This window comes from Desarmillaria tabescens (assembly GCF_030435595.1).
Source record: "Desarmillaria tabescens strain CCBAS 213 chromosome Unknown EV420scaffold_22, whole genome shotgun sequence".
NCBI lineage: Eukaryota > Fungi > Basidiomycota > Agaricomycetes > Agaricales > Physalacriaceae > Desarmillaria > Desarmillaria tabescens.
The window spans coordinates 54,707-74,716 of record NW_026848321.1 but is presented as its reverse complement, the minus strand read 5'-3'; the positions used below and the strand labels follow the sequence as shown (position 1 = coordinate 74,716).

General features: G+C 47.0%; 8 protein-coding genes across 8 annotated transcripts; 5 read left to right on the top strand and 3 right to left on the bottom strand.

Moving 5' to 3' along the window:
• Nucleotides 1-3,819: 3,819 nt before the first annotated feature.
• EV420DRAFT_1621093 (extracellular dioxygenase) lies at nucleotides 3,820-5,217 on the top strand (the record flags this gene model as incomplete). The annotated part of the gene is made up of 6 exons (XM_060475654.1): nucleotides 3,820-4,060; nucleotides 4,115-4,464; nucleotides 4,525-4,597; nucleotides 4,649-4,753; nucleotides 4,807-4,999; nucleotides 5,055-5,217. The coding sequence occupies 6 exons, from the start codon at nucleotides 3,820-3,822 to the stop codon at nucleotides 5,215-5,217; spliced, it is 1,125 nt and encodes a 374-aa protein (XP_060329524.1).
• Nucleotides 5,218-5,436: 219 nt separating this feature from the next.
• Nucleotides 5,437-6,748, bottom strand: EV420DRAFT_513172 (uncharacterized protein). The gene is made up of 4 exons (XM_060482417.1): nucleotides 6,220-6,748; nucleotides 6,049-6,165; nucleotides 5,911-5,989; nucleotides 5,437-5,858 (listed from the first exon to the last, which is right to left on the bottom strand). Exons 1-4 carry the CDS (start codon nucleotides 6,457-6,459, stop codon nucleotides 5,590-5,592), a joined length of 705 nt encoding a protein of 234 aa, XP_060329523.1. The 5' UTR covers nucleotides 6,460-6,748; the 3' UTR covers nucleotides 5,437-5,589.
• A 2,128-nt stretch (nucleotides 6,749-8,876) lies between these two features.
• EV420DRAFT_1689767 (oxalate decarboxylase) lies at nucleotides 8,877-11,587 on the top strand (the record flags this gene model as incomplete). The annotated part of the gene is made up of 18 exons (XM_060479325.1): nucleotides 8,877-9,190; nucleotides 9,245-9,318; nucleotides 9,371-9,394; nucleotides 9,450-9,492; nucleotides 9,545-9,572; nucleotides 9,624-9,641; nucleotides 9,692-9,748; nucleotides 9,854-9,892; nucleotides 9,947-9,988; nucleotides 10,040-10,073; nucleotides 10,123-10,200; nucleotides 10,252-10,447; nucleotides 10,506-10,550; nucleotides 10,606-10,682; nucleotides 10,733-10,753; nucleotides 10,808-10,867; nucleotides 10,921-10,949; nucleotides 11,006-11,587. 18 exons carry the CDS (start codon nucleotides 8,877-8,879, stop codon nucleotides 11,111-11,113), a joined length of 1,287 nt encoding a protein of 428 aa, XP_060329522.1. The 3' UTR covers nucleotides 11,114-11,587.
• EV420DRAFT_1271745 (uncharacterized protein) lies at nucleotides 11,565-11,988 on the bottom strand (the record flags this gene model as incomplete). Its single annotated transcript, XM_060467662.1, has 3 exons — nucleotides 11,565-11,626; nucleotides 11,688-11,777; nucleotides 11,829-11,988. Coding segments are annotated over 3 exons (312 nt in total), but the record flags the coding sequence as incomplete, so codon positions are not given.
• Nucleotides 11,989-12,532: 544 nt separating this feature from the next.
• EV420DRAFT_1549385 (uncharacterized protein) lies at nucleotides 12,533-13,453 on the top strand. Its single transcript, XM_060473417.1, has 5 exons — nucleotides 12,533-12,658; nucleotides 12,679-12,748; nucleotides 12,811-13,200; nucleotides 13,252-13,341; nucleotides 13,403-13,453. Exons 1-3 carry the CDS (start codon nucleotides 12,624-12,626, stop codon nucleotides 12,967-12,969), a joined length of 264 nt encoding a protein of 87 aa, XP_060329520.1. The 5' UTR covers nucleotides 12,533-12,623; the 3' UTR covers nucleotides 12,970-13,200; nucleotides 13,252-13,341; nucleotides 13,403-13,453.
• On the top strand, nucleotides 13,041-13,464 carry EV420DRAFT_1271702 (uncharacterized protein; the record flags this gene model as incomplete). Its single annotated transcript, XM_060467656.1, has 3 exons — nucleotides 13,041-13,200; nucleotides 13,252-13,341; nucleotides 13,403-13,464. Coding segments are annotated over 3 exons (312 nt in total), but the record flags the coding sequence as incomplete, so codon positions are not given.
• Nucleotides 13,465-13,652: 188 nt separating this feature from the next.
• EV420DRAFT_513042 (uncharacterized protein) lies at nucleotides 13,653-15,296 on the bottom strand. The gene is made up of 3 exons (XM_060482416.1): nucleotides 15,224-15,296; nucleotides 14,197-15,157; nucleotides 13,653-14,139 (listed from the first exon to the last, which is right to left on the bottom strand). Exons 2-3 carry the CDS (start codon nucleotides 14,921-14,923, stop codon nucleotides 13,751-13,753), a joined length of 1,116 nt encoding a protein of 371 aa, XP_060329518.1. The 5' UTR covers nucleotides 14,924-15,157; nucleotides 15,224-15,296; the 3' UTR covers nucleotides 13,653-13,750.
• A 3,051-nt stretch (nucleotides 15,297-18,347) lies between these two features.
• EV420DRAFT_1480685 (Aldo/keto reductase) lies at nucleotides 18,348-19,830 on the top strand (the record flags this gene model as incomplete). The annotated part of the gene is made up of 7 exons (XM_060469696.1): nucleotides 18,348-18,577; nucleotides 18,632-18,713; nucleotides 18,777-18,998; nucleotides 19,049-19,199; nucleotides 19,254-19,451; nucleotides 19,502-19,677; nucleotides 19,702-19,830. The coding sequence occupies 7 exons, from the start codon at nucleotides 18,348-18,350 to the stop codon at nucleotides 19,828-19,830; spliced, it is 1,188 nt and encodes a 395-aa protein (XP_060329517.1).
• Nucleotides 19,831-20,010: the final 180 nt, after the last annotated feature.

Genomic DNA, 20,010 nt, shown 5'->3' with positions numbered 1-20,010 from the left:
GGGAGGAGGAAGAAGCAAGGGAAGCTTGACTAGTCAGCGGAGACGAATGCCTATTTGTACGGTGAAAAGAATCCAGAGCTATCTATGGACCAAGCCATCAAAATCAGTTGTAGATGTCCTTTCATTAAGAACAGTGCTGACTCACTCGGGGACATGTATACAGGATGATGCGACGTCGTTACGCCACCCAGAATGATCCGCTGAATGTTGGCGGTCTAAACCGACGACGGGTTAGTCAATAGAAGAGGCGAATAGAAGACTAGTACGATTCACAGGCATGCTGTTGGTGCTAATAAGGAAGAAGAAAAAAAGTACACAAACGTACGGAATCCACATTACACCCGCAGCTACTCCGAAGATCGTAAAGCGCTGATCAAGTGAAGTCCGTCCTATGATGCTTCGTTTTCTTATCGATTGAGTGCACAACACCCGTGCAGAGATTCGCACCCCTTCTCTGTTCGGACTGAAAGAGGTGAAGAACAAGCGATGCTCTCCCGAACATTGTTTTGGACCTACAGCACCAAACAGTGCCCTGTCTGCCTCAATTCAGCAAGTGGTAGAGACCACGCCGCAAAGCACTTAAACACGAGCGTGACGGGTAAGGGACTAGTGGGTCCGGACAACGTTATGCATCTCCGGCCCCGCGTTTCTCCCGCACTTCACTTGGTGAGTATTTACACAAGTTGCACTCGTCCTGCAAACATAGTCAGTTTCGATTCCTGGAAGTGAGACGGATCTTCCACACCTGATCAGCAAACGCAAGCGCATGCCGTCTTCAAGCCCAGGCGAGAGAAGCTGACATCGTTGACTTGGCAAGATCGACATCCATCGCAACAAATGTGACGAGAGTGGCGGTTTCGAAAAATGATATGAAACAGGTCCCATTGTTGGATCAAACGAAGTCCACTGTTGATCACGCGAAGGCTGTCTTCAGTGATCCTAACGGAAGCGTCGACAGGTCATTGGATCTTCGGACGAGGGTCATTGGTACTGTCTGAATTTTATAAGCACAGTTACTGTTATAATTCCTCTAAGTAGTGAAGGCCTGCTGGATTACCTCATGGCATTGAAGTTATCTACACCGCTTGTAACGATGTAAGAGGATATAACAGTCGCATTGACATCCATTTATGCATCTATACATGAACATATACTACATGGAAATCAGCAGGGCACGGCGTCGTTTAGATGGCAATAACAGACCTTTATTTGGGATATCAGTGGGCCCTGTCCGTCGCAGGCTCTCTAGGGAAAAGAATAAGTAATGGTTGCGTAGACCGGATAGATCGCCTCACTTGTCATATACTTCTGGCAACCGCATATATGCGGCAGTGGTAGTCTTGTCCACAGATCTGACGACGATTACTGATGAAGCCCACAATCCGTCTTGGCATCGCGTCAAATACATATCACTCCACAAACTAGGAACGCAACAGCTCGTACCTGGGCAGAGTTCAGCGCGCTAGAGGCAGTGCAAATGATTCGCCTACACGTCCTTTCGTCGCTACCCTCGCTTCGGAATACTCGATAGATAACGACGATCCGTAGACAAAGTGAAGGCAAAGGTCTTCCTATAGTCCACAGGGGTTGGATGTATGCGTTAAATTACCCTCTCTGAATCCGTCCAAAGCAGATGCTACCCTCCAAATCAATGAACGATTCCGTGAGATGATTGTATATGTACTGCTCCCTTCCAAGACACCCCCTCAGTTGGACCCAATGCCTAAAACGACCACAAGGCATTCATTATCGTTTGCTGCGAGACTTTCAGAACGGCAATTGACAAGTGTTGATCTGGACAGGGCTGTATTCACCTCAGTTCCAGACCGCCAATGCAAATTCGACCGTCACAAGCAGCATGAGTCCTGCATAGCTCCGATATGGACGCGGAAAATAAAGCGGCAAAGAACATGATAGGTAAGAAGTCAAGGATGAAAATCACAGGTCGGCAGCCACCATTATCAATAGCTGTCAACAACGCGTCCGCGATGACGGCTTCTCGGCACGCTTGTCATTCGAGTCCAGGTCACGGAATTACTACTTTCCCTGTCGTTTCAGGTCGTCTCCCAGTTGCAAGATCTCTGGAGGATGCTAATGACCTTACCTGCAAGAATATACGACAATAAATTCCTACTACCGGAAGTACTCCTTGAGTACTCCATCATTGGGCTGTTCATCAATAAGGGCAAGATAAGGGTGCGTTGCACTAGTTACGGTCCAGTCTGTCCCATGTCTATCTAGAACCTCTTACTAACTTATTGTAACAATTTTTCATGGCTGAATATGGCCTTGCTGCTCTCTGTCGATGATAAAATGTTTTAAAATCATAGAGGCTATCAAGAATCCTCGTCTTAGGTTTTTAATCTTCTGTTTTCTTGTTTCTTGCTACCAGTTGGTTACTAGTTCTCCCACTAATATTTTATTCTACAATCTATGTCAGTAGAGTATGAATCTCTCCTGATTATTATACCTGATAGAAGGATTAGATAAAATTATTTCTTCCGTCCCTGAGCAAGAGCCATCGACCATTCTTGTCCATAGTTCAGTTCTTCGTCAAATGGCCAACATATGACTATGATGTTCCGTTGAAAATCGTCCCTTCAGCCCCATATCCAGGTTTTCTCAAATACCATTTCCCCTGTTGAGAAAACAAGTGCCCGGCCTGAGTGCCGGTGCCGAACAGGAATTTCCAGCTTCCACTTGCAATTGCTACCACCACCAGCAGTCTGCTAGCTTTTCTCGATTTATCGTCACCATGTGTGTTTACCTTTCGTAACGACAAGGTAGATGCTTCATTCCATTGTGGGGACTTCATCGAAGAATATTTGGATGCAATCTAAGCGACTTTGCGCTTTCAGTGCTCCATTGCTACTCGACCGCTCAGCGCTCATCAGGCATCTGTAAGGACTTTTATTACACTGTTTCTTTCGAATTTCCTTACATTGCCTTCGGCAGCCTCTCTCATCTCGACGAAAAGGGGGTCCTTATTGTTAAGCTGCCGCGCTCATAAAAATTTCGGCCCTTTCGATCCTTGTGCAACAGATCCTTGGTTCCCTGAGGTTTGAAGAGCGTATATTGCGCAGTCTTCGGTATCGAACTACCCTGGTGTTCTCCTTTGTAGGCGGTCGCTACCGACATTACCTACCGCCGTGCTCTGATTGGCTCCTCGGGAAATTTTGATGCTATTTCCCGGAGGCGAATTGTCTTGGCAGGTCTTGGCATACCCCGAACTAATTCGTCGTCCTCCTCGCAAATCTGATCGCAGTCAATCGCAGTTTATGACGCTGACAATGTGATTTTCAGAATGTTGATCACATTGACAGTGAGACTTTTGCACCGCACATCCCAGCAGGCTCTGACCTAGAAAGTTTTGTACAACATTTGTCATGTAAACACTGTCCTCTCATTGTCTCCTTAACTCTTCTCAAGCATAATTCCCGCAGAAGTTCTATGTCCACCTTCTTACTTCCAAAGTATTCCCGCGGATGATTCTCGCGATGGCTCGTTCAGACTTATCCGAATAAACGGACTTTTACTGCGGTCGCTCCCTAACGATCGCTCCCAATCAGCAACCGCGTAATATTCCGATGACGCCAATATCCAAAGCAGAAATTCCTGGTACAATCGCCTGAAATCAAGTCTCACTCATTGGTTCAGCGTTACCGCCTCACCGCATGCTTCACGTAAAAATGGGCGGAAGAAAAATCGTCACGGAACGCTGCGCTTACTACCACTGCGCATCGCTGGGGGTATATATACTAGCGTGTTTTTGTGAGTAGCTCCAGTACTATCTTTTTCTCTCATTTTCACTGCAACAACATGGTCCAGTTCTCCGCTATCACCTCCTTCGTTCTTCTCGCTGCGAGTCTGACGATCGCGCACCCTACCGGTCATATGAGCCAGGGTGAGCTCACCCGCCGTGCCGAGTTCCAAAAAGCTACGCGTCGTTCTCTCGGGCAATGCCAGGACCAGTTGAAGCGTCGCGGTCACCTCGAGAGGTCCGCTGCACGCCGCGCGACTCTCGCTAACGACCTCCGTAAGAAAAGAGGACTTGCAGCTCGTACGTTTCTCCCCTTCCCTCTCACTGCCCGTCTTGATATACTCTCGTCCCTAGGTACTCCTTACAAGCGCGCCCTTACTATGGATGAAGTCCTGGCTACGAGCCACGAATCGAACACGACTGGTCTTACCGTCGACTCTGATCCATTCGACGGAAACGCGTCTTGCATCCTTGCACCTGAGGTCACCCAGGGCCCTTACTACGTCGACGGTGAATATGTCCGATCTGATATCACCGATGACCAAGAGGGCGTCTACACCTACGTTGACGTGGAACTCATTGATGTATCAACCTGCGAGCCGGTCTCGGATGTTTACATCGATTTCTGGCACTGCAATGCGACAGGCGTCTACGCTGGTGTAGTCGCTTCCGGGAATGGTGATTCCTCCGATGCTACCAATGTGGTGAGTTTTCTCGAGTTCCTTAACTCCGTGATTTAATAAATAATAATGGATCCCCTTCAGAACAAGACTTTCCTTCGTGGCATCCAACCCACCAACGAGGAGGGTTATGCCCAATTCGAGACAATCTTCCCTGGTATGTCCTCTGCTGTTCCTGCCTTGCCTGCTCCTAACCATCATTCCTCAGGCCACTACACCTCGCGAGCTACCCACATCCACATCATTGCTCATGGCAACGGAACCGTCTTCGACAACGGCACTTTCAAGGCCGAATCCAGTGACCATCACGTTGGTAAGTCCGGTCTCTACGACATTACATACAACAAATTTAACGCCCGTTTCCAGGCCAATTCTTCTTCGACCAAGACCTCATCACCGTCGTCGAAGCTACCTCTCCCTACACCTCCAACACCCAGGAACTCACCACCAATGCTAACGATTCCATCATGGCCCAAGAAGTTGAGGATGAGACAGATGGCATCGATCCCGTTCTGGAGTATGTTTACCTCGGTGATGACGTTTCGGATGGCCTTCTCGCGTGAGTGTCTACTATTGTATAGCCGTGACTCCTTAGTTGATGTTTATCCTTCCAGTTGGGGTTCCATGGCCATTGATCTCTCCTCGAGCTACACGATTTCCTCTGCCGCCACTTTGACCGAGGATGGTGGTGTGATGTCTGAGAGCAGTGGAGGCATGGGTGGAGGTCCGGACAGCGGCAATGGAACCGCTCCTGGGAACGGCACTACCACGGCCTAAGTGGGCAGAGTTCTTAGAATATATACCTCGTAATTTTCTATGTTGATCCGGAAGTCATCAAAATTAATTATGTCCTTGCTTTGAGCTTTGAGTATAGGTGTAAATGCTGGTCAAGGAAGATGGTTCATTGCGAATCGTGTGAACCGGTGCCAGTAATGGAGGTGTGATCAACGAACTGTGATATATCGTGGAGATCCAGGTCCTTCAACTGATGAACCTTATGGTGCTACATTTTTAAAAACTTTCCATTGTTCCTGCATGCAGATTAACAGGCATGACGAAACGAGTGCGAATGTAAATGAGGATCGATCCTTGAATGTTATTAATGGGTACATAGACCGAAAAGAAGATCCAACTGGTAATGCAACATCATCAATACGCCATAGATCCCGACGCCGGCATTACCTGAAAGCCACTCATCAAACACGTCTTTCTTCGCTCTCCTCTTCTTGGCCAAGTTCCGTCCTTCCGTATCTTCTGTATCTCCGACCTGACCCACTCGTCACTGGTTTCAGATGAGGAATCGCACTGCACACGCAGCGCTATTTCGAGCCTATCTTGAGCACTGTCGAACTCGTTGACGGCCTTTTGCAGTTCCGAACCAACGGAATGACGAGAAATCGTCACTTTGACGAAAGCAGCTACGGAACTTCTGTTTAGCCCTCGCCGTCTATACAACGCGTGGAGACGTACCAACTTTCCCACGATTACCGAAGGACTTTTGGATCTTGTATAACAATCCTAGTACGGCGCCGTAGACGTCAGCTATGTGCTGGATAACAATTGATGTCAGTGGAATCGTGACGATATCTACAAGGGTAAAATACGAACGAATCCCATGTCCTGTGGTGTATGCGATGGATAGTCGTCGTAGAAGTAAAGTCGACGTAACATATGTTCAAGTGCACTGGATACAGGCGTAAACAATGAGGGCTCATGAATAATGTCCTATTTGTATTGTTATCGTGGAATAATATCTTTGCATCAAGAGGAATGACTTACCGTCAAGATATGCTTGATACAACCCCATATCATTGGAATCTCCGACAAAGCAGATGCCCTCCCGGTAGCTTCAATAACGCGTAAAAAGGACTCCATGGGATCGATTATAGTACTCGCCGCGTTGGTACCCTGAAAGTGTGAACGAATGTCTCCAGGATTCGAAGGAGACAACGTCGGTTTGTGCGTCCTAAAACGGAGAATATAATCTTCGAAAGCGGTATGGAGCGTCTGACTAGACATGGATAAATACGAAGAGCAGCTGCTAACAGCTTCGAGACCTATATAGTAGTAAGTAGGGGCGATGCTTAAAATTCTCACAAAGGTTAACAGACGCCTTCGGATCACCTCCCGACACTACATGAGCGTGCAACGATTGCCGCCCAGAGCATGATCCCGCGTTGAGCGTTACTTCAAAAAGTCTCTAAATATTGAATACCGGGAGGGTTATGACTCGTTCAGCGGTAAATCATAGACCGATGGGGCTATTCCGTACAATCAATGCATCGATACGGAACCCAAAAGAATTATACGTAGACATATGGCCCGCGTAATACCAACGTCAACAAGGTTATAAAACGTACTGGACTGTTCACGTTCACGGGTCAATTCTACACCGTGATTACTGTGTCCTGGCGCTTCGTTTCATATAAAACGCATCATAGGACTTCGAAAGATGGAGAACGGAAAGACTCTGGGACTTATCAGATGTAACAGCATGTGAGAATATATGTCTAGCTCGAGTTGGCTCTTTGGACCGACATTACCTCGGCGCTTAACGTATAATACGAGTCTTTGCTCCATTCCCGTGTGCGGCCCGAATTCCTTCAGCTTCCTGTCCATCTGATTTACCTATTTATCATCGCCATTCCAGGTGATGGAGTCAGATTTATTGCGCTTCAATGTTTGATCTCTGTATTGGAATATTCAGTAGCGGGCTATTCCTCGAGACTTCAAAGTAAACATACGCAATTATTTTGTGCCATGATTTATTTTGTAGGGATACAGAGGCATTACCATACGAAGCAGAATGCAGGACGCCTGCAAGCCCCGCGGTGATGGTTGTAGGTAGAGACGGAGCATCCGGTCCGCGAACGCTTTGTCATTCTCCTTCATTCCGCATTCGATCCGGCTTCTCCTACAACCGTCATCTTCTCCCCCGTGTTCATCTAGACAACATCTAGAGAAAGTTCAGTTTCGCTCACCGTGCATTCGATTACAAATTTAATTCGGCGTTTTCACTCATACGTAATGCTCTGAGCAGCCGCTTCCCTGATCTTCAATAAACAAACAAAACATGAAGCAACGTCGATGCTACTTGTTGGGGGATGCTACCAACGTATTAATTTTTTTGGTTGGCTTATCTCGTATGAAGTAAGAATCCACATATTTTAACGCAAAGAATATTTGTGACATGATATCAGATTTACGTGGTCGGCGGAAACAGCATCAGTAAATGATCTGGATCTGCTATGGGGTTGTGGCTGTCGCTCATGTTGATCATTTCATAGGAGGCATTGTCCACTTTCCAAAATGTTTCATTCGTCTATGTTGCCGTTGCACGTTTACACGACCAATCATCCATCCGTTTTTCATCATTCTTATCGGATCTTGCTGCAAGCGTGCTCTCAAAATTTCTAGGTGTTCCACATGAAAGTACTTGCTATCGGATCCCTTTGGAGTCCTTCAACATGGCTGTACACATGCAGAAATACAACTGGGTTCGGAGCCATAACTTCCACGTTGTCGCGATGCTTGTAGATACCTCGTGGGGTCTTATGGTTGATAGCAGGTAAGTGCAAACCGGCCCTGATAACAGTCGTGATTATTGCGTGCGTATTGTCTCTCTGTCTCCATTCTGCATGCTTTTCGCTGATGGTCCCTACAATTATCTCAGATTCTACCACGTGCCTTCGTCAAAACTGAGCGCTTGTTCAATTTCCACACGCTACCTGATTTCCTCGGTATCAGACCGTCTTAGTATCAAATACGGTCAATACCGCCCTCCGCAGCTAGCGTACTGTCTATGGTAACGCTGAAGTGTCAGGCTTCCACTTCTCCAAGACAGACAGTAAAATGCCAAGTCCCTTCTGAATTCGGAATCGCGTTTTCCCATCACTCTGGACCGTGTATATACACACACAATCTGTCAAAAGCAGTATACATGATGGGCAGTCGTGGGTTTTATTTTGATTAGGGTTTCGAATGCTGATGTGCCTCTGCTGTTTTCATAGGAAGAAGAGGCCGGCCCTTTTGCATGACATCGCTATTGCGTCTTTCTTTGCCAATCATCACGAAACGACTTGTGTACAAGTCAATATCCATCTGTCTTTCATTGACACCTTTCCAACTCTGAAGCGCGGTGCTGATCAAAAAATGACCTAGAAATGCGATAAGGCTACAAATTCATGCTTTGTTTTCGAACGGACATATTTTCACCGCATGACATGCCCTCCAAAAAGGAATTCCGCCTTTTTTTTCAATGTATTTTCGTGATCTCCAACCGTGACTACGGTACCGAGCTATGATGGGACGATTCCAGAGCATATTTGGCTACACTAACGGTGAGTCGAGGCACACGGTATACGGTACGTAACGAAATGTATAAAAGGTCTTGTTGAACCTCGCAAGATTCTTCAGTAGTGCTGCTCTCACTCGACATGTTCCTCAAAACCTCGTTGATCGCACTCTCCATCCTTCCAGGACTCGTCTTCTGCGCTCCTGCAGCTAGCGAAGCTCTCAGTGTCACTACTTCAACAACCTCCACCGCGGCCTCGTCGATGCCAACTGTACCCTACATCAACACCGACCCCAACGAGTCGCTGTGGACTGAAGACAGCGATCCTTCAGTTGTACAGCCTGAACGTGGAACCCTCGGAGCACCTTTCTTGCGCCCAGAGCCTGCAGAAAATATCGCGATTGATTTGCAGAATCCCGATCTCTTGGCGCCGCCGTCCACGGATTCCGGAGCGGTGTAAGAGTTGGTGTTTTCTTTTATTGACTTGGGACTCACGGGTTGGCTTTGAAGGATGAACGCTAAATGGCCTTTCTCTCTGAGCCACACGCGTTTACAGACTGGTGGTTGGGTTCGTGAGCAGAATGGTATGAACTTGTTCACGTATATTGTCAATTGATGTTACTCACATTCCGATAGTTGGAGTGATGCCAATTGCCACATGTAAAGATCCTATCATCATTTTACATAGAGAGGTTGTCCTGATACGAATTTCAAGCATTGGCTGGTGCGAACATGCGTCTTGAACCTGGATCGATTCGGTACGTATCTCTATACTTTCCGTAATACTCGCAGATGCTGATGAACGCTTAGAGAGCTCCATTGGCACTCGTGTTCCGAGGTAGATGATCTTTTATGCCGATATCCGACAGTCGCTGACGTATTCTGATAGTGGGCATATGTTCTAAAGGTCGGTTCCTCATGATCATATCAACGCGGTGTCTGATATCTCTGTTTCAGGGATCTACACAAATTACGGCGGTAGATGATGAAGGTCGCAACTACGTTGCTACGGTAGTAAGTATCATTTTTTTCTGACATACGTCTACGAAAGTAACCTACCTTCATCAGAATCCTGGCGACCTGTGGTATTTCGCCACAGGCGTTCCGCATTCGCTTTAGGCCACTGGTGACGACGAAGGTGGTTCTGAATTCCTCTTGGTATGATTTGAGCTTTTATTGCTGCTTGACGTCGTTGCCAACAATGTCATACAGATATTCGATGACGGATCGTTCGGTGAAGACACCACATTTTCGGTAGATCCCTCCTCTTACAAGTTCCTCCTTACCTAACATGACATCTTCAAGCTAATCGACTGGCTTGACCACGTCCCCGCGGAAGGTATGTAGACTCACCTATCATTCATTAACTACCTTAACGATTTCCTCAGTACTCCAAAAGAACTTCCAAGCTGACACTTCCGCGTTCGCGCATATCCCAGGCAAGGAATTGTATATCTTCCCTAGCAGTGCGTCTCATTATCTGCCTCTATCTTTCACAAGCTGACCGATACCTGAAGCGACACTTCCGGAGGAAGATTCACTTGTGCCCGAAAGTCCCCAAGGAACTGTTCCCCAACCCTTCTCGTTCGCATTATCCAAAGCAAATGGTACCCAGACTTCTGGCGGCAGCTATAAAGTCGTAGATTCATCAACTTTTGAAATATCGAAGACTATCGCAATGGTGGAGGTGACCGTTGAGCCGGGCGCGATGCGGTACGAATTTTGGTCTATACTAGGTTCTGAATGAAATTCTGATACTGTTTTCCTCCAGAGAACTCCACTGGCACCCGAGCCAAGATGAATGGAGCTATTTCATGTTAGTTTGTGTCTGCACAAGCTCGCATTAAACTAACTAACTTACATTGTCTTAGCGAAGGACAAGGACGCGTGACTCTCTTTGCGGCACGGGGAAGAGCAAGAACCTTCAATTACCAGGCTGGGGACATTGGTGTGTCGCCTCATTCTTTCATTCCATCACAAACTAATTGCCGCGCCCAGGCTACGTTCCCATTGGTATGGGTACGTTGTCTCAGTTCAAAAAATGACCCAACATTTATTAACATCGCGATGCAGGTCATTACGTCGAGAATACTGGGAACACTACGCTGAAGTTCATTGAAGTCTTCAAGTCTGGTAAGGGAGAACCGTGTTGTCATCGTATTAGATTTTCATTGACAATCTGCCAGACCGTTATCAAGACATAAGTCTGAACCAGGTAAGCCATTGCGAATTTATCTGGACCTTGGCGTGATATCTGATGATGATTTGTAGTGGCTGGCTCTCACGCCTCCTCACATAGTAAAGGATCATCTCAATGTTGATGATGAAACTATCGCGTTGATGTCCAAGACGAAACCATTTGTTATTGGGCCTTCTTGAAGCGGTGATATTTACTATCTTGGTATATTTACTATGATTTATTAGAACCCGTATATGAAAGAGTAAACCCCCCCCCCCCCCCCCCCCCCTCTCAAAAAAGAGAGCCGAGACCACAAGTCAGTGAACAGCGACCGTTATCGTTAACCCTTCAATATCGGCGCGCGTAATGGCTGACAGCCTTTGTTAAAAAATAAACTTCTGAAGCGGTGGCTTCTCATGAGATAGAAAAAAATGAACGCAAGTAATAAGTCTCGTATAGTCCAGGTCATAATAGTGTCAAAAAGTCCCAAGGAAACATGTGCGGTCCAATAGAGCGTTTAGTAGCCTCGCGTAAGGAGATGAGAGTAGCAATGCCACATGGCGATAAATCGGAGTTGTACTACGTTAAACGGACAATGTATGCAGCACCACGGCCGGACTACATACAAGTATAATAGACGATGTCCATTATCTAGTAACTAGGGCCGCCTTTGATGGTGAAAGTCTTGCTCCAATTACCCGAGTCGCCAAACACTACGCGTCATAATTATTAGCGAAATTATTCCACCGTTCCAAAAAGAAAAAGAATACTCACAAATGATGGCATAATCATCGCCCTCAGTAACCCAAGGAACTTCAACCTCGATTTTCCCAAGGAGGATATCGAACTCGTCCGCCAAAACAACTTCAGAAGGCCGTCACGTCTAAGCAAGAGACAGGGAATGCACGAACATACCAGGCAGCTGCCTACCACCTTTGATCAGCCTGATGCTGCTGTGGTTACGGCCGGTGATGAGATCAGGTGGGTTGGAGGTGTCCCAAGAGACGGTTTGGGTCGTCTTCACCGTCCACGTTGTCCCAATGGTGGGAGAGAGGATAGGTGGGTCAAAGATATCTCAGCGGACGGCAGCGGAGGCGGTGGCTCCTGCGAAGAGGGCAGTAAGGAAAGCAGTGGAAAACGCGACTTTCATGTTGAATTGTTGAATTGTTAGACACAGTAGAACCTAGGTTCTGTAGGCTTATATACTTTTGGAAGGCTAGAGCTAGGGAAGTTCATTCCCATGACGGAGACCTCAGCGAAATCATGACGAGGACGAGAAAAAGATTTGTTATGGAAGAACCTCGGTTTCCGCTACTTTCGCTTGAAGAGGCGTTCATGGGAGCGGTGAAAATCACCCGTTGATCGACAATATCCGTTGAACGTCCTACCGATAAAACGTATTTCACAGCGGATTAAGCGTCGTTGGACGTCACTATTTTTTTTTCCATGCTTTCGAGGTCGTCGAGCGAGGTTCACTGAACTGGTAATTCCTAGGGACACTGGACCAGCTCGCGGGGACGGGACAGCATCATTCGTTGTCAATGTCTAGGCAGAACGTCCACGTGGGTCCCGCCGGTACGCGTGCACGGAAGCGGACGTTGCCGAGATGCATCATCACACGCGACTGTTCTACTACTAGCATCATCCAGTGACTGATTATCACTGGCCTCTTGGTGCATTACGGCGCCAGCTTGAATCGCTCAACAAGACATGATGCGAACTTACAACAGACATCTTTTGTACTTGTCACGTATCCTCAACTCAGTTCCCTTGCTTGGTGCTTGCCGACCTTGACGTTCCCCAATCTGAAGCGGACCGCACCATTGACGTTTGCGGTGCTTGGCTCCCCGTGGCCCACCTGAATTTGCGGTCTTGTCATTCCGTTCGGTTCAACAAGACTTCATTCTTCTTTACTCGTCATCATTCTCGAATATCGCTAAAGACCCCGTTCATTACCATGCTCGGCTCCAACGGCGTAAATTTCCCATTTCCAAAACCCTATATAACTCGAAGTATCTCATCCTTCTATCCCATCGTTTCGATACGAACAATATGAAAGTCGCGTTTTCCACTGCTTTCCTTACTGCCCTCTTCGCAGGAGCCACCGCCTCCGCTGCCGTCCGCTGAGATATCTTTGACCCACCTATCCTCTCTCCCACCATTGGGACAACGTGGACGGTGAAGACGACCCAAACCGTCTCTTGGGACACCTCCAACCCACCTGATCTCATCACCGGCCGTAACCACAGCAGCATCAGGCTGATCAAAGGTGGTAGGCAGCTGCCTGGTATGTTCGTGCATTCCCTGTCTCTTGCTTAGACGTGACGGCCTTCTGAAGTTGTTTTGGCGGACGAGTTCGATATCCTCCTTGGGAAAATCGAGGTTGAAGTTCCTTGGGTTACTGAGGGCGATGATTATGCCATCATTTGTGAGTATTCTTTTTCTTTTTGGAACGGTGGAATAATTTCGCTAATAATTATGACGCGTAGTGTTTGGCGACTCGGGTAATTGGAGCAAGACTTTCACCATCAAAGGCGGCCCCAATTACTAGTCATTTTAGCTACGTAGTAGTATGGACTTGTTCAATTAATAACTTCACATCGATTGTTACGCAAATGGGTTGTTGGCATAGCATGCTTTGAAGTAAAACCGTAGCCTAAAACCAAAACTGTCTAGGTTCATTGCGAGTGACCGAAAATTGTACCCGTATGTACATGGTGTTAGTTTTCAACATTAGGAATACGGAGTCGATTCCTCACGGGCTCAAAGCGCATGCCTACTCAATTCCTCTGTTTTCCAAAGATACCAAGTACAAGCCGACGGGTCACTCTGTAACCTTATCTCCTAGTATCAATCTTTAGTACGTTAGATGAATATAGACCGTTGCAGTGCTCCTCAATAAGCTTTCCAAGCATCTTCCTGCATGACTCAGGACCCCGAATTACAACGTTGACGTCCTTCAGCGCCCACAACTCCCCCATGGCCGTATCGAAATTCTCCCATAGATTCACGTTGAGCAAGGGGTTGGCTCGAGATTGAATAAATATCTTCAAGGTAACAGATTTAAGTTCCAATCCGCTCTCAAAGGATCTCAACCACCAGCGGAGGATCAATTCCGGCGAGACGTAGTGCAGGCTTTCTCCATCGGCTTCTGAGTCATGAAGGATCAACGAAATGATTTCGACGCCGAAAAGGTCAAGAGGATCAGGAGCCCGCCATACAATGTCTAAAGACTACGCTGAGGACCAATACGGAAAGAGTCGTCAAAGAGGAAGAGACTTACCTTTTTGCATACTCCGGAAATGAAGCTCACGAAGGCGAGGTGCCACATTCATCAAAGCTGCCACTCCCACAAAATCCACCGCGAAGACTTCCATCATCGTAAACTTTTTCAATCGCTGGAGTGAAATAGGCGATGTGGTGGGGGTGAGGAACATCGGAAGGATAGCACTGCCGTACACGGTAAGGTGCTCCACTTCTGGTTTGGACTCCGTGCATACGTCAAGTTTCTTGCTGATGGAATTATGGGAACGGATGTCGAATAATATAAGAGAGATCAGAGAGGGGAACGACCAGATGAGATGACCAAAATGGTCGACATCCTCGAAGGCAATGGAGTAGAGTTCCAGCGAGGTGATGGTTGCGCGTGAAGATAATGCAGTGACCATTTCTTCCGAGAGTGATGACCAGTCAACGTATCCAAGAATGATTATAGTATGAAGACAATCAAGGTTGGAAATGGTTCTCGGCATGAGGTCGGTGTACAAATCATCATTGGATAGCCGGATAACCCTGACGTGGGAGGATATCGACTGTAAGGCGTCCATGGAGTCTGTTGACGACTCAAGCTTAATATAAATTCCGCGAATTGTATGGAATAGAAAGGGCCGGGTCGGAGGGCAGAAGGCCCGAGAGACGAGTGAACAAGATTTTAGGGCGTCGAAATTGGAAGAAAGGAGAGCGATTATAGACTCAATAGTCTCGCCAGATAGTCGAGCACCTGCCGACATTATTCTGGAATTCCTTCGTTGGCTTTTGCTTATGCTAGCTTATAAACGACGTTACAATCTGGAAGATGCTGCACTCACAAAACAAAGACTTGCTAGCGTTTGATTACAAGGAGTAGAGAACTCCAATGGTCAAGAAGTGAAGATGGGAACTGCTGTTGAACCCGACGTACTTAAGCGCCGCGATTACGAAACTGACTAGTCAAAGAACGGTACTTCCCGCTAAGGCAAAGATAGCTATCAAATCAATCGTGATGGAGTGCTATTAATAGTGAGTGTTTCAATGAGAGAAAGTAGATTCACCTTATTCAAAACATACAAGCAGGTGCTAGGCAACGGGAAGTCTGGAGAGGTTTGAAGTGGCGCCCATTTTTTTTCGTCACCAGTAGCAGTGGCAGACTTGACGGCCGGTCAAATCGCGTCGATCGCGCGATTCGGAGCCATGACACGTGGTCGTCCCGAGTTTTAAGCGTGACACATTGCTTGTCACCTCTTGACGACGACATGAATAACAAGATTTTCAGGCAATTACAGAAAAAGGCTTGTATCGAACTAGTGGACTTGCCTCTTGACCTTTAGTTGAAGGTGAGAGGAGGAGCGTGTCTTACTGGCGGCGATCGGCAACGTTCCTTATTTCTTTATTCTTTCGGCAGATATTTCCCGGATTTCTTCCGCAGACATGTTGGTCAGGACGAATTGGGACACTTATGAATTCATGAATGCACGGATGGCTTTACCTAATTTATCCGTCTCGCCTACATAACAAAGTTTTACAAATCAGGATTTCTTACCAAGATTACATATAAAGCATCAAACGCACGGAAGACAGGGAAAGATGCGTAGGTCACTGGTTTTTAGCGTACATCAGTAGTTGAAAGAGAATTTGTTACCGTTACTGTCAATCGCGTGGAATTTGAGTACGACAAGGACCACTTGTGGGCTGAGTACCCTGTCTCTTTCGATAAACACTGGTATTGCGCCTTTGGTTGAAACTGGTGAGCGAATAAGATTAGTCATCTTCTTCGACCTGCTATTCTTTTTATGGAGTCTTGTTAAACATCGTGTTGAAGCTGTATTTTTTGCAACGCGGATGATTTCGAAAAGCTTCATTTGGTCGAAGAGTATGCATTTCACTTGATTTTTTTATACAGCGCTTGTTCGCGTAGAGCTATAACGTTGAAAGTTGAAAAATTCAACCCAAGTAGTCGCGACTGATTTGTCTCATACAAAGATTCCGTTGCCACTTTATTTCAAAATCTTTCCTAAAGCTCGGTCCTTGCCTTCAAGATCAGAACGACTCCTGAGACGTCCAGCAATCATAATCAAGGCTTTCTATATCCACCGACTTTGGACTTTAAATGTGGGAACGAGCTTGAAGAGCAGATATATTGCATGGGAAGGGCTAGGAGGTCTTCGTAAATAAAGCACCCGACCCTGTTCGGTTAAACCGGTCCGCGGTCTGCAGTTCCCGGGTGCCTAGGCCCGGTACCAATAAATTTTCTTCTCAAATTCCGATATCGTTCTCTCACATCGCTTTGTCATGCTATGAAGGCCAAGCTGTATATTTCTGTCATACCTTCTTGTGCTGGTTGCTCCAAGAATGTAGCTCCTCGCTCCCATAACGCCAAGATTGCCTGCCCTCTCCGACTCGGAACGTGGCCCGCCGCTCTAAATACACACAGGATTCTAGGAGGCCCATAGGAAACAAGGAGTGTAGAGATGACTCATTGCACCAGCCACGAGAACAAGTGCCTGAGACACGCAATACTTCGTTGCTTCGCCAGTGACTCCTAGCTATCTAGATGCCTCACAGTCCGGTGACTGGAAGCTCTGAGCAATCAGAGAAGACTTGAACTCCGAGCTTGTCGATGCAAATGATTTGAACAGCCAGTAAGTATCATAATCAATCATGTCCAAGAGTCGTGGCTGAATCGGTCCAGTCAAGTTTTCTGAAGAATCTCGTAGCGAGCTGTTGGAAACACGAGATAGGTTGAAGCCAAATCATTCTCGCTGCACACCTAAACACGACAAATTGTTCCTAATTTCCCTCGAGGATGGTCCTCGCAGGTACATCGGAAATCTTGATGTCCTTTAGTAGGCCTTGCAGCGCAGGTAAGTGTCACATTGTTATTTCCTGCCGTCCGCGCTAACGTTAATGTACAGAGTGTCTCTGTTACACTGTCATAGTTCCTTTCTCAAGATAACGTGTATATGCAGTTCCCGGAAAGTCGCGGTTTGTGATAAAAGTCATCGCAATGTTCTTCATCAGTCATCTTGAGCAGCATATCACACCGATGAATCAACATGTTCGTGGAATAAGTACACTGTTATTCTGCGTGAAAATTTGGACCGAGTCGGAACACGAGGCGCACAATCCCATCCCGAAATCTCCATGAGCATACATAGAACGAGATAATTCTTGGCTCTGTTCACGACATGCTTCTCGTGAGATGGAAAACAGGGATATTCGTACGGATAGGTGTCTTGACGCTTCGTTTCCTTCTTTGGCTGACGAACGCTTATCGTTGTTGTCGCGTGAGTAATGCGAACGACAGACTGCTTTCATTTTCATGCTCTCAAAGAACATGTGAAATCTTTGCTTTCTGCGCTTCCACTGGATAAGGGCGTTCAGAGTAAAATTATGGTGGCTATTTTTATCTTTCCGACCTTGATGACATTCTGAACGCTTCATAGAATGTATAACATATTTCTTTCAACGGGAACCGTATATCTGGGCAACCTCATGTTCGGCTTACTATTCGACTCGAGCTTATACAATACTTGAATGCACAGTCGTTGGCGTTTCCTGTGCGCAATGTATCTTTTGAAAATCCTTTTCGCTTGTTGATTATGCGGCCAGGCGCTCTAACACCAGAAAATGAAACAGACTGCGGTGACCTTTACCAAAACGCGTTAGCACTGGCACAGCATCTCTTTTTTTATTTTCACCGACTTTACCCCACCACAGCAGCATATGGACATGCCGGCTTCGTTACGTAGCCAAGGACCGAACGGCTTTTTCAGTATGCACCAGGTCATTATAGTCTTGATGACCCTCTAGTTCATCTGATGTACATTGTTCGAGACCGTGATGTGCCCCAAACTTGACGATCATTTGCTCGGATTCGGGTCGAATGAACCGTAGCTTTTCGGTGCTGCAAAGACAACAGCAAGACGCCGTGTTCTTCGTGGTTTGCTCAGTAAGCGGCGCCATAAATCCGAATACGTTTTAACCCTCGTGTCGCCGGCAGACGACCCTGTGCCGGATATAATAGAGCCTTACCAGCTATTGGGCAGCATATTTCTGTTCTGAGATGCATGCGCGTAGGCACAAGGTCCCAGGGTCCTGTGATGCTACTTTCCCCGACTCAGTACAAAACCCCCTTGTATTTCGACTTGACTCTCGCTTTCTTCTTTCCTGACCGCTATGTCTGCATTCCACCCCATCCCTAAGCCCCCCGCCACAAAACTCGGTCACTACCGTGTACTTTCGCCCCTCGCTGGTGTTCGCGTGTCACCCCTGCAGCTAGGAGCCATGAGCATAGGAGATAAATGGGACAAGTTCGGAATGGGGTCGATGGACAAAGAATCGAGTTTTAAGCTCCTTGACGCGTACTACGACATGGGAGGAAACTTTATCGACACTGCCAACAGCTAGTAAGTAATTCTGAGAACGACTACCGCGGCACGTATTTTACTCACTGTGGATAGTCAGGACGAGTCTTCTGAAGAATTTATTGGTGAATGGATGCAATCCAGGGGGATCCGTGATCAGATCGTCCTTGCAACCAAGGTTTGGTTCCACGTGTCTCTTTCCCATCATTGATTTTGATTTTCCCTGTGCTTCTGTTTATAGTACACGGCGAACTACAAGCACAGGAAGCCTATAAAACAACAGGTGAACTACGCCGGCAATCATGCGAAGTCGCTCAATGTCTCCGTCGCCGAGAGTCTCCGGAAGCTCCGTACAAACTACATAGATATTCTCTACGTTCATTGCTACGACTTTGAGACATCTGTTCAAGAGATCATGAATAGCTTGCACACGCTGGTGCTTCAAGGAAAGGTGCTCTACCTCGTAAGTCGTATTAACTTGCCCTTTGACAAGTTGCACTGATCTTTAATCAGGGAATCTCGGACTCCCCAGCATGGTTCGTCGCTCAAGCAAATACGTACGCTTTGCACCAAGGGAAATCCCCGTTCGTTATCTATCAGGGCCGGTGGAACCTTCTCGAGCGTTCGTTTGAAAGAGAAATCATCCCCATGGCACGAACTCTCGGTACGAGCTGATCTCGAAGTGCCTCCTCTCTTACTGATGGTATGTCCTCAACAGGACTCGCACTGGCCCCATGGGACGCTCTCGGGGGCGGAAGACTACGGACCGACGAAGAAGAAGAAGATCGTCGCCGATCTGGGGAGAAAGGGAGAACCCTCGTCAGTGATTGTTGGGAAAGAACGGAGGACGAGAAGAAGATATCCAAGGCACTTGAAAACGTCGCTCGGGACCTGGGGGTGAAGAATATTCGGGCTAGTGAGCTTCCCCCTTCTCTTTTAAAAGGAAATTCTCATTCTGTTGGAAAGTTGCAATCGCATACCTGATGCAAAAGACACCATACGTCTTTCCCCTGATCGGTGGTCGGAAAGTAGAGCACCTCGCTTCGAACCTGGAAGCATTGGACATCGACCTTTCCCCAGAACAAATGAAATATCTCGAAAGTATCCTACCGTTCGAGTTGGGTTTCCCAGGGAACTTCGTTGTACGTGTCTGGCTTTATCTGCAGGTACTTATTCTTTCTCATTCTTCTATTAACAAGGGAACTGGAGAGGAGAACGGACTCTGGCTGACTTCGACAGCTTGTGTGGTAAAACAGCCGCTGCTACAACCAATCAAACCTATTCCCAAACTATGAGTACAATCACACGGATTCTATATGTATCGTTTATGCTAACTTCTTATGCATATTATTCAATCCTCTTTTCCGTTACTGTAGCCAACGTTTGTTACAAATAGACTAAATTACTACCCCGGACGCATATCTCGAATTATTCCAGATCTGCCAGGTTTTGCCATGTGATCAAAGGGTTCCTTC